This window comes from Ranitomeya imitator, chromosome 5 (assembly GCF_032444005.1).
Source record: "Ranitomeya imitator isolate aRanImi1 chromosome 5, aRanImi1.pri, whole genome shotgun sequence".
NCBI lineage: Eukaryota > Metazoa > Chordata > Amphibia > Anura > Dendrobatidae > Ranitomeya > Ranitomeya imitator.
In genome coordinates this window covers 355,822,574-355,835,175 of record NC_091286.1, presented here as the reverse complement: position 1 = coordinate 355,835,175, position 12,602 = coordinate 355,822,574, and the positions used below count along the sequence as shown (strand labels likewise).

Genomic DNA, 12,602 nt, shown 5'->3' with positions numbered 1-12,602 from the left:
CAGCACCGAACAATGAAGTTCAGAGATAACTTTACTAGTCCACCTATCAGGGACGAACAGTTTCTCGGCCGGACAACGATCAGGTTTATTAGCCTGAAATTTCTGCAACACTCTCCGCAAATCAGGGGAGATGGCAGACACAATGACTCCTTCCTTGAGGATACTCGCCGGCTCAGATAACCCCGGAGAGTCGGGCCCAAAACTCCTAGACAGAGCATCCGCCTTCACATTTTTAGAGCCCGGAAGGTATGAAATCACAAAATCAAAACGAGCAAAAAATAACGACCAACGGGCCTGTCTAGGATTCAAGCGCTTGGCAGACTCGAGATAAGTCAAGTTCTTATGATCAGTCAATACCACCACGCGATGCTTAGCACCCTCAAGCCAATGACGCCACTCCTCGAATGCCCACTTCATGGCCAGCAACTCTCGGTTGCCCACATCATAATTACGCTCAGCAGCAGAAAATTTCCTGGAAAAGAAAGCACATGGTTTGAACACTGAGCAACCAGAACCTCTCTGTGACAAAACCGCCCCTGCACCAATCTCAGAAGCATCAACCTCGACCTGGAACGGAAGAGAAACATCAGGTTGACACAACACAGGGGCACAGCAAAAACGACGCTTCAACTCCTGAAAAGCTTCCACGGCAGCAGAAGACCAATTAACCAAATCAGCACCCTTCTTGGTCAAATCGGTCAATGGTCTGGCAATGCTAGAAAAATTACAGATGAAGCGACGATAAAAATTAGCAAAGCCCAGGAATTTCTGCAGACTTTTTAGAGATGTCGGCTGAGTCCAATCCTGGATGGCCTGAACCTTAACCGGATCCATCTCGATAGTAGAAGGGGAAAAGATGAACCCCAAAAATGAAACTTTCTGCACACCGAAGAGACACTTTGATCCCTTCACGAACAAGGAATTAGCACGCAGTACCTGGAAAACCATTCTGACTTGCTTCACATGAGACTCCCAATCATCTGAGAAGATCAAAATGTCATCCAAGTAAACAATCAAGAATTTATCCAGATACTCACGGAAAATGTCATGCATAAAAGACTGAAAAACAGATGGAGCATTGGCAAGTCCGAACGGCATCACCAGATACTCAAAATGACCCTCGGGCGTATTAAATGCTGTTTTCCATTCATCTCCCTGCCTGATTCTCACCAGATTATACGCACCACGAAGATCAATCTTAGTAAACCAACTAGCCCCCTTAATCCGAGCAAACAAGTCAGAAATCAATGGCAAGGGATACTGAAACTTAACAGTGATCTTATTAAGAAGGCTGTAATCAATACACGGTCTTAGCGAACCATCCTTCTTGGCTACAAAAAAGAACCCTGCTCCCAATGGTGACGACGATGGGCGAATATGTCCCTTCTCCAGGGACTCCTTCACATAACTGCGCATAGCGGTGTGTTCAGGTACGGACAAATTAAATAAACGACCCTTAGGGAATTTACTACCAGGAATCAAATCGATAGCACAATCACAATTCCTATGCGGAGGTAGGGCATCAGACTTGGACTCTTCAAATACATCCTGAAAGTCCGACAAGAACTCTGGGATGTCAGAAGGAATGGATGACGAAATAGACAAAAATGGAACATCACCATGTACTCCCTGACAACCCCAGCTGGTTACCGACATAGAGTTCCAATCCAATACTGGATTATGGGTTTGTAGCCATGGCAACCCCAACACGACCACATCATGCAAATTATGCAGTACCAGAAAGCGAATAACTTCCTGATGTGCAGGAGCCATGCACATGGTCAGCTGGGCCCAGTACTGAGGCTTATTCTTGGCCAAAGGTGTAGCATCAATTCCTCTCAACGGAATAGGACACCGCAAAGGCTCCAAGAAAAATCCACAACGTTTAGCATAATCCAAATCCATCAGATTCAGGGCAGCGCCTGAATCCACAAACGCCATGACAGAATACGATGACAAAGAGCACATTAAGGTAATGGACAAAAGGAATTTGGACTGTACAGTACCAATAACGGCAGAGCTATCGAACCGCCTAGTGCGTTTAGGACAATTAGAAATAGCATGAGTAGAATCACCACAATAGAAACACAGTCTGTTCAGACGTCTGTGTTCTTGCCGTTCTACTTTAGTCATAGTCCTGTCGCACTGCATAGGCTCAGGTTTACTCTCAGGCAGTACCGCCAGATGGTGCACAGATTTACGCTCGCGCAAGCGACGACCGATCTGAATGGCCAAGGACATAGACTCATTCAAACCAGCAGGCATAGGAAATCCCACCATTACATCCTTAAGAGCTTCAGAGAGACCCTTTCTGAACAAAGCCGCTAGTGCAGATTCATTCCACAGAGTGAGTACTGACCATTTCCTAAATTTCTGACAATATACTTCTACATCATCCTGACCCTGGCATAAAGCCAGCAGATTTTTCTCAGCCTGATCCACTGAATTAGGCTCATCGTAAAGCAATCCGAGCGCCAGGAAAAATGCATCAACATTACTCAATGCAGAATCTCCTGGTGCAAGAGAAAACGCCCAGTCCTGTGGGTCGCCGCGCAAAAAAGAAATAATAATCAAAACCTGTTGAATAGGATTACCAGAAGAATGAGGTTTCAAGGCCAAAAATAGCTTACAATTATTTCTGAAGCTCAGGAACTTAGTTCTGTCACCAAAAAACAAATCAGGAATCGGAATTCTTGGTTCTAGCATCGATTTCTGATCAATAGTATCTTGAATCTTTTGTACATTTACAACGAGATTATCCATTGAGGAGCACAGAGCCTGAATATCCATGTCCACAGCTGTGTCCTGAAGCACTCTAATGTCTAGGGGAAAAAAAAGACTGAAGACAGAGCTAAGAAAAAAAAATGATGTCAGGATTTCTTTTTTCCCTCTATTGGGAATCATTGGTGTGGCTCCTTGTACTGTTATGGCTGGCAATCAGGCAACACAGCGTGCAGTAATCAGCGCACATACAGAGATCTGGCAATAACCAAAAACAATAGGACGAGCTCTGAGACGTGGAATCTCTGTAGACTGCAGTACCTGATCTATCCTCACACAACTATAAGCAGCAGTGGATTGCGCCTAACAACTACCTATGCAACTCGGCACTGCCTGAGGAGCTGACTAGCCTGAAGATAGAAATACAAGCCTGACTTACCTCAGAGAAATACCCCAAAGGAATAGGCAGCCCCCCACATATAATGACTGTTAGCAAGATGAAAAGACAAACGTAGGAATGAAATAGATTCAGCAAAGTGAGGCCCGATATTCTAGACAGAGCGAGGATAGCAAAGAGAACTATGCAGTCTACAAAAACCCTAAAACGAAAACCACGCAAAGGGGCAAAAAGACCCACCGTGCCGAACTAACAGCACGGCGGTGCACCCCTCTGCTTCTCAGAGCTTCCAGCAAAAGACAATAGCAAGCTGGACAGAAAAAAACAGAAAACAAACTAGAAGCACTTATCTAGCAGAGCAGCAGGCCCAAGGAAAGATGCAGTAGCTCAGATCCAACACTGGAACATTGACAAGGAGCAAGGAAGACAGCCTCAGGTGGAGCTAAATAGCAAGGCAGTCAACGAGCTCACCAAAACACCTGAGGGAGGAAGCCCAGAGACTGCAATACCACTTGTGACCACAGAAGTGAACTCAGCCACAGAATTCACAACATCACCAGAATAGTGGGGGGTGAATTTCAGTGATCCCACTAGTGTCCATCTGCTGCACCCTGTGACTGCTAACAGGGCACAGTGTTTCCTTTGTTTCCCTGCCATACTGTGAAGCAACAGAGTTCGCAACAGTTCATACCAGGTGACGGAACCCGTGTTTATTCTGGCTTAGTACCGCCATATAGTGCCGCCATTACCTAACAGCAGGTTCCATCTCTGCACGGTGGACCCCGAGCTTTGAACGCACCTTTTACTCTCTTTATATTTATTCGGTGCTTTCCGCCAGCCCTAACACATTGCAATTCTGTAACATAGGAAACTGTAAATGATTAATAGCTTCTGTTAACGAGTGGATTGTATAAAGATGGCAAGTGAGAAAAAATCTTGCCACTTTTGTGGATGAAAGATTTTTTATACGCTAGTTTGAGCCTACAGTAAGACGAAGTTCCCATGATGAGTATTTGGTGTACCTTTTCTGTTGCGCATTTTTGCTGTGCAAAAAACATACCAGAGTTCTGGCAAAATGAATGGGATTGTTATTAATCTCATTCCTATATTTTTCTTTTTATTTATTGACCTGCTGTGCAATTTTGACATCTGCAACATACTAATGTCTCTTGCTGTAAAAATGCTTTTTATTTGCAAATTTTCCCAATAGACTTGCATTGCAATTTTATTACATTTTCACATCGTAAATACTCTAAAAATGCTTTAGAGTAGCACAGAAAAATATTTAGAATTGAGAGTCCTCAGTGGTTGATACCTTTTAATAGCTAACTGAAAATGATGGTAACAAATTGCAAGCTTTCGAGACTACACAGGTCTCTTCATCAGGCAAAGACTAAAAGAAATTCTGAAGAATCACATATTTATGCACAACATAGCACAGAAAAAAAAGGAAAAACCATGGATAAGACAGGTGACATGAAGCAGAATTACCATGAGTGATAAACAGTTATGTCCATAAATATTGGGCCAGTTCTTAGATAAGGATTGCTTTATTGTCCTCTGATTAGGGTCTCTGTTGTGATGACCCCTCATAGTCTGAGGGGCAAGTTCCTTAGTTGATGTAAAAAGACATAAATCTGTGCAAGACATTCATTCTTGCATTAAGACTGTCAGTCTTTAAGACAGTGCAAGCGGACTTAAATCCACTTAGCTGCAAGAAGAGAACCATATGATAATGGGCCCCCAGAAGAAGCTTTGGGCGAAACGCGCGTCGGGGTGCACAAGGGGGGACACTTCGGTACGCACTCTGCACCACTCGGCCTATTGGGAGATTTCCTCTAGAGGTATATGGTATTTTCCACACTTCATGAATTTATAAGTTGGTTATTGCGGATTGACTTCTGTTTGTGACCGTATATGTACCATTAAAACTCTATATGAATGGCCATTTTCCCTAGATGTATAACTGGGTGGAACTAAACAATAGTATCTTCACACCAGCAAGCCTTTTTTGAGGGCTGCATTATTTGACAGATGTTAACATGTTTGGTATATTAAAATAGAGTAACTGATATGATTGGCTGAACATTCACAGCTAATGCTTTGATGTTTATGTTGGATTATACTACCCTACTATGTTATAGACATGATGTGGAATCTGCTGTAGAGTTAGTGCTAAGTTGTTTTCCTGTAACACTCTGATCTTTTTGATATCGGTGTTCTTGGTAACTTTTTACTTGAAATAAAGATTTATATAATTAATTATCACATGGTTCTCTTCTTGCGGCTAAGTGAATTTAAGTCCGCTCTTGGTATATACATGGCAGATTATGTCAATATACATCATTGGTCGTGAACAATTTAAGACTAGTTATGTCAAATAAGCTCATATTTGGTTGCTGCTGAATCACAAAATGTTTCTCTATTTATCTTCTTTCTTTTATTTTTTATTGTGTAAGATTACGATGAGCATAAAAGAAAATAGCACCTCTATAGCACTATTTGTTTAAACTATTTAAAATAAGTATCTTATATGCAAAAATTATACAAATAAATATCTATATTATGAAAATCGTTGCCACGGATATAAATCATCCAAAGATTAAAGCGAGAACCATTTCTAACAAACTGGCATTGTTTACATATTAAACACATATTTTTCCCATATGAATTACAACTTGTATTACATTTGACAATCCATATAGCAAGATATATCTTTGAAGCCAAATTCTTTTTAACTTTGTAACACCAAAGTAGAATCGAAATATTGATCCCTGTAAAGGCTGATGAAATTGTAAACCAATCTCTTCGACTGTTCCTTTACAAGAAAAATCTCCCTATTAACTACACCAAATTGAACATCCTATAAAGCTATAATTTTAAACCAAATCAAACATCAATCCTGAGGAGTATTAAGTCTTTGCTGTTGATGTAACGTTCCACGTTCACATTTCTGTTGTACATAACATTTTTTATTGTGGTAAATGGTCCCATCTGTAGATAGGGCCAATTTTATTATCCTATAGCTCCTGACATAATAACATTTTACACAGCAGTAAAAATGTGTAAGACACAAAGGTCCTTTGATCGGGCTGCACTGCAGTATATTTTACAAGGTTATTGAAAATAAGTCTATGTAACTTCTGAAACTACACTACTAACTAAACACAAAATGAAAATACTTTACAAGTCAACATATACAACGTTATTTTATTCATGTGAATTTTCTCTAATACAACTCAAATTGGGATGTTTATCTCAAATGTGAACTTTATTGGAAGGCACATCAAACCAACAACATTTGGAGAGCCCCTGATGTACCAAAACAGTAGAAATCACCCACAAGTAACCTCATAGTGGAAACTAGACCCCTCAAGAAACTTATCTAGATGTGTAGTGCACATCTTGACCCCAGATGCTTCACAGAAATTTATAATTTAGAGTTGTGAAAAAAAAAATCACATTTTTCAGACAAAAAAATGTTATTTTAGCCCCATTTTTTAACTTTTACTAAGGTAACAGGAGAAATTGCACCATCAAATTTGTTGTGCATTTTCTTCTGAGTATACCTGTGCCCAAAATGTGGAGGAAAACTACTGTTTAGGTGCACGGCAGGGCTCGGAAGGGAAGGAATGCCATTTGACTTTTTGAATGCAAAATTTGCTGGAATAATTGTGCCTAAACAGTGGAAACCTCCCACAAGTGACCCGATTTTCAAAACTAGACCCCTCAAGGAACTATCTAGATGTGTGGTGAGCCCCAGGTGCTTCACAGAAGTTTGAAACGTTGAGCCATGGAAATAAAAAAATTCTAATTTTTCCTACCAAAATGTTCTTTTAGCCCCATTTTTTTATTTTCACATGGGTAACCGATGAAAATGTACCCCAAAAATTGTTGTGCAATTTCTCCTGAGTGCGCCAATACCCCATATGTGCTGGTAAACGATTGTTTGGGTGCACAGCAGAACTAAGAAAGGAAGGAGTGACATTTTGGAACTTAGACTTTGATTGAATTGTCTGTGGATTATGTTGTGTTTGAAATGCCCCGGATCATAAACAGTAGAAACCTCCCAAAAGTCACCCTATGTTTGAAACCAAACCCCTTCAAGGAATTTAATTAGATGTGTGGTGAGCACCTTGAGCCAACAGGTGCCTCACAGAATTTTACAACATTGATATGTGAAAATGAAAAAAAAAGCTATATTTTCCACAACAATGTTCTTTTAGCTCCAAACTTTTTCATTTTCACTATAGCTGGTGAAAATGGACCCCAAAACGTGTTGTGCAATTTCTCCAGAGTACACGTAAACCCCATATGTAGTCGAAAACTACTTTTAAGGCACAGTGAAAAGCTCAGAAGGGAAGAAGTACCATATTGGTGTACAGATTTTGGTGGACATGATTGAGGGTGCCACGTCACATTAGCAGAGCCACTGTCCCATTTTACAAATTACACCTCTCATTGAATTGATCTAAGGGTAAAGTTATCATATTGACACCACTGGTGTGTCACAGAATTTTATACTATTGGGCAGTGAAGAAAAAATTATTGCAGTTTTACCATACATGTATGCTAGCCACCTTAGGGAGAGACCCAAGTTGGGCTAAATGTAGCGGGACGAAAGAGACCGAAAAGCCCTCTACTTAAAGGAAATACATAGTGGATGCTTTCCTGAAACGGAAAGTACTTGCAAGCAGCATAATACAAAGAATAGCAGGTTTACCCAGAATCCTTTGCAGTAGGCAGAGCTATGCAAATCATCTCTTTCCACCCCAGTCTAATCCACAGCGCTTGGAACCGCCAAGCGTGCAATGCTGCGGATTAGTTTCAAAATTTACACAGCCAACCAATTCCTACCTGTGGACACGTGTTTCGGGCTTTAAGCCCTCATCAGCACAGGGCTGGAATTGGTTGGCTGTATGGAGTGGGGCTCGGTGAGCAAGCGATACATATACGCTAGCCACCTTAGGGAGAGACCCAAGTTGGGCTAAATGTAGCGGGACGAAAGAGACCGAAAAGCCCTCTACTTAAAGGAAATACATAGTGGATGCTTTCCTGAAACAGAAAGTACTTGCAAGCAGCATAATACAAAGAATATTCTTTGTATTATGCTGCTTGCAAGTACTTTCCGTTTCAGGAAAGCATCCACTATGCAGTTTTACCACAAATATTTTGTATTAGCCCCAGATGTTGCATTTTCATACTGGGAAATGGGTAAAAAAATGGCACCAAAATTTGTCCTACAATTTTTGTTGGATGTAGAAATACCACATATGTGGCAGTACAGTACCGCTTAGCACACGACAAGGCTCTGGAAGTACGGAGCACTATTTGCCTCCTGGAGCGCAGATTTTCTTAGAGTAGTTTGAGACTCCATATACAGAGCCCCTGAGTAATAGAAGAGCAGAATCCCCTCTTAAGTGACCCGGTTTTGAAAATTATATTCCTTTGGAAATTTATCTACAGGTGTAGTGACAATTATGACTCCATGAGTGTTTTACAGAAATGAGCAGCCATTGTAGAGCCCAGTATGTTATAGTGCCCAGCTTGTGCTTCTGGAGACTTGCATCTGTAAATTAGGAAGGCTCTCATCTCTAAAGAAATGCCAAACATGTGGAGGCTAAATGTGGTTTAGGCACACTGGGGCTTAGAACGGAGGGAGTTTGAAAGTGCAGATTTTACTGAATTTCTTTTGGGGGATAAGGAGCCATTTCACTTTTCTAGAGCCTTTGTTCTACCAGTAACATGGAAGCCTCCTATATTTCCATTAACAGATGACAGACCTGAGTGGGGACTTGCCTTTTTTGGGGTCTGAATTGAAGATTTTATTGGGAACATTTTACATAATATTTGGGATCACATTTATCCTGCGCTCTATGCTGAGCACTTACTTTGAGGTTTACATCTAAATCTCAGAGTGACGTGATTAAGATGAAACCCTGAGAGATCAATTCTATTCTATTCCATTCAATTCAATGGTCTCCTTTTTAGAAGTGCACAAACCTGCAAGACTTTGTCCACAGTGCCTCCACCTGCCTAATTATAGGGTCTCTTCTGTTGGGGGTTTCGTCTGAATCAAGTATTTCAGAGATTTATGCAGAAAACCTAGTGTAAGAGCTCAGAGCAGAGCGCAGGATAAATGTGAGCGAACCCTTACAGTGATCTTTAGGAGGCAAAATGAAGAAATTAATAGGAGGTGAAGAATTGGTTTTATTTTATTTTTTAAGCCGTTCCTCGTTTGGTATAAGTAATTAGACAACTTTATTCTTTATTATTTATGACCCCATTTCTGTCTGCCTATTAAATGCATGTGATTGATATCGAATGCAACATTTGGTGCTGGTATCGCTTCTGGCAGTGACTATTGGGTGTCAGGTGTCAAATCGGCTGAATACCTGGCAGCAATCGCTCAAGCAAAGCTACTGAACGCGGGCAAACACATTGACATAAATATGCATCATCTGTTTGGAAATACTTATCAACCATGATGTGTAAATATGCTTCAAATATCAGGAAGGGGTTAAGACTTATCACTTTAGTTTCCTGTGGGAAAAATAGTGAAGTGCTACTGCTAGTTATTAAATTTGTAAATGCTCAAAAGGTATGAAAAAGCTTTCAAGGTCATTTTTTTTTCACTTAATTTTTTTTTTCCAAAAATCCTTTTTGCAATAGGGTTTTGTTAAAATCTTTGCACCATTTAGTTTCTACAGCCTCTATGTATTACTGGCTGTACATAACAGACTGCAGAACAGCTTTACAGTGAAGCTGCCAGCAAGTCCATTCTGACAACAGGGTTTACAAGACTTTTCACTCTTCTACTAAGATCTTTCAAATTTGATTCATGACAATATCAAAGTTGAATTTGGATGTGGTCATAAATTAGCTATGAGGAAAATTTAGAAGTAAAAAGATAAAATATGCAAACCCTAAACAAGCCCACTGGCAGATTCACCTGTATCATAATCTGAAGCCAGCTGTGTACTGTAATACATAAAACCTATGAAAAGAAAATATTAGAATTTTATAATAAAATCATTTTTTGCACAATTTTTTGTAAGACAAAAATGCAAGGATTTAAGTTAAGAAATAGCAATGTCCCCAAAGTATTGCATTATGTAGCACTGCTATATGCCATCTGATTCTTTAAGTGCATATTTTACCCTGGAGACCTTAGCTCAGGAGAAAATGATTGTGTGATACTGTATGAAAATGAGGCACCATTCATCGGCAATATTATTGAGGTACAAGGTCTCCTTGTGCCTCTGTGCAAAACTCCATTTACATTCAGCTTCTAGTTGTGGTGTCTAGAGTTACCTCTGAGTCTGTAGTAAGCCAAATGACTTGCAATGATTTGCTTCACTGATTCTTGTGGGCAAACTTTAACTCCTGTTGGAAAAACTATAGATCTTTTTGTTCTTAGCCTCTTCAAGTCAAATAGCTGTTTGATTGTTGAAGATTTAGATATCTTCTTAAATACATCTGGATTTGAAGGAGCCGATGCAGCATTATTTTCATGTTTTAACTTGATGGCAACATCTGAAAAGAAAATATACTAGTGTTAATTTGCTTTCTGAGATGGATACATCTTCAAAAGTTTCGGTCAATGCTGAAACATCCACCAATCCCTGGGAAGAAGAGACACAAACACATAGATTAAGATACTTGCTACATGACTTAAGTCATGTAGGCCTTAGCCTTTCTATGAGCTCTTACAATACCTAGATTGACTCTCATATTGGGCCATAAAGAACTTTAGAAATTAAGGGGCAAAGCGCACTGCCACTTTATTACACCATTTAGTAGCGTTCACCAGGTGGATTCCCCCTAATTAAAGAAATTACATTTAATTTTTTCAAAATGGCAGAATAATTTAAAAAATTGATTTGAAACAAGATGCACTGATAGAGTAGACAAGATTGGATGTCCTTGTTGTTTTCCCTTCAGCCAAAATGCATACATCTTGCTGATTACACTTACTAAAAATTAGCAAAACATTCCCCCTTCTTTCTTATTTGCTCCTTTTCATTGAACCACAGAAAAAAACATCCATCTGGTTTCCAAAGGGGTTGTATGTTTTGTAAGTGTATTATTCATCCTAATCCAAAAAGTATTAATATTTGTTAAAAAAACAATCTAGCCACCTAGTAATGCTGTGAGCAGCTAGTATAATATTTTAATTTATATAATATTTTCTGATAGGTTGCTTTTCAGTCATTGGGGCTTGAAGCAATTAGAACTGGCATATAATGCAAGGTATGGTAGATAGATAACTTTATAAGCTGTCAAGAATAATAACAGTTTGCTGCCTGAGGTGCAAGAAAATAAATTGTATTTGAATCTTCTGCTTTAAAAATCAGTGTTATTATATATGAATTTTGTGTCTTTGTAAAGTCTTGCTTTGCCAATCTCATTTCTTCAGGGCTTCTTTATTCGGCAATGAAACAACTGTAGTAATTTTATTTGCTCCCCACCATATGTGTTTCTATGATTCACAGTTATAGCATGCTCTATAGGCTATAACACTACTGTATTTTCAACACACTCTTTTATTTAACCCCTTAGCGACCGCCGATACGCCTTTTAACGGCGGCCGCTAAGGGTACTTAAACCACAGCACCGTTAATTAACGGCGCTGTGGAAAAAGTAAATAGCGCCCCCAGAGTCGGATTTTCTCCGGGGTCTCAGCTGCCGGGGGTAGCCGAGACCCCAGAGAACATGATTCGGGGGTTTTTTTACCCTCCCCGCATTTGCGATCGCCGGTAATTAACCGTTTACCGGCGATCGCAAAAAAAAAAAAAAAGCGATCTCTTTTTAATTTCTCTGTCCTCCGATGTGATCGCACATCAGAGGACAGAGAAATAGGGGGATTCGGGGACCCTACAATACTCACCTGCTTCCCTGGATCCTCCTGCTGCTCCTCCTGGCCGCCGGCAAAAGAAAATGGCGGGCGCATGCGCAGTGCGCCCGCCATCTGTCTCCATCTGCTGGCCGGCAGGAGAACAGCAGTTGAGGCTAAAATTAGGGTTAGGGGTAGGGTTAGGGGTAGGGTTAGGGCTAGGGTTAGGGGTAGGGTTAGGGCTAGGGTTAGGGCTAGGGCTAGGGTTAGGGCTAGGGTTAGGGTTAGGGGTAGGGTTAGGGTTAGGGGTAGGGTTAGGGCTAGGGTTAGGGCTAGGGTTAGGGGTAGGGTTAGGGTTAGGGGTAGGGTTAGGGCTAGGGCTAGGGTTAGGGCTAGGGTTAGGGCTAGGGTTAGGGTTAGGGCTAGGGTTAGGGTTAGGGCTAGGGTTAGGGCTAGGGTTAGGGTTAGGGCTAGGGTTGGGGCTAAATTTAGGGTTAGGGTTGGAGCTAAATTTAGGGTTAGGGTTGGGGCTAAGTTTAGGGTTAGGCTTCTTTCACACTTACGTCGGTACGGGGCCGTCGCAATGCGTCGGCCCGACATACCGACGCACGTTGCGAAAATTGTGCACAACGTGGGCAACGGCTGTAG

The 12,602-nt window shown here is 40.8% G+C and overlaps 1 protein-coding gene across 1 annotated transcript in view; it reads right to left on the bottom strand.

Moving 5' to 3' along the window:
- The window catches only part of IMPG1 (interphotoreceptor matrix proteoglycan 1), a 325,385-nt gene extending 314,533 nt beyond the window's left edge, over positions 1 to 10,852 (bottom strand). The window contains exons 1-2 of the mRNA XM_069726677.1: positions 10,837 to 10,852; positions 10,433 to 10,654 (exon numbers count right to left, since the gene is read on the bottom strand). Coding sequence (XP_069582778.1) covers positions 10,433 to 10,654; positions 10,837 to 10,852 — 238 coding nt within the window. The remainder of the gene's footprint in view (positions 1 to 10,432; positions 10,655 to 10,836) is intronic.
- Between the last annotated feature and the right edge of the window lie 1,750 nt (positions 10,853 to 12,602).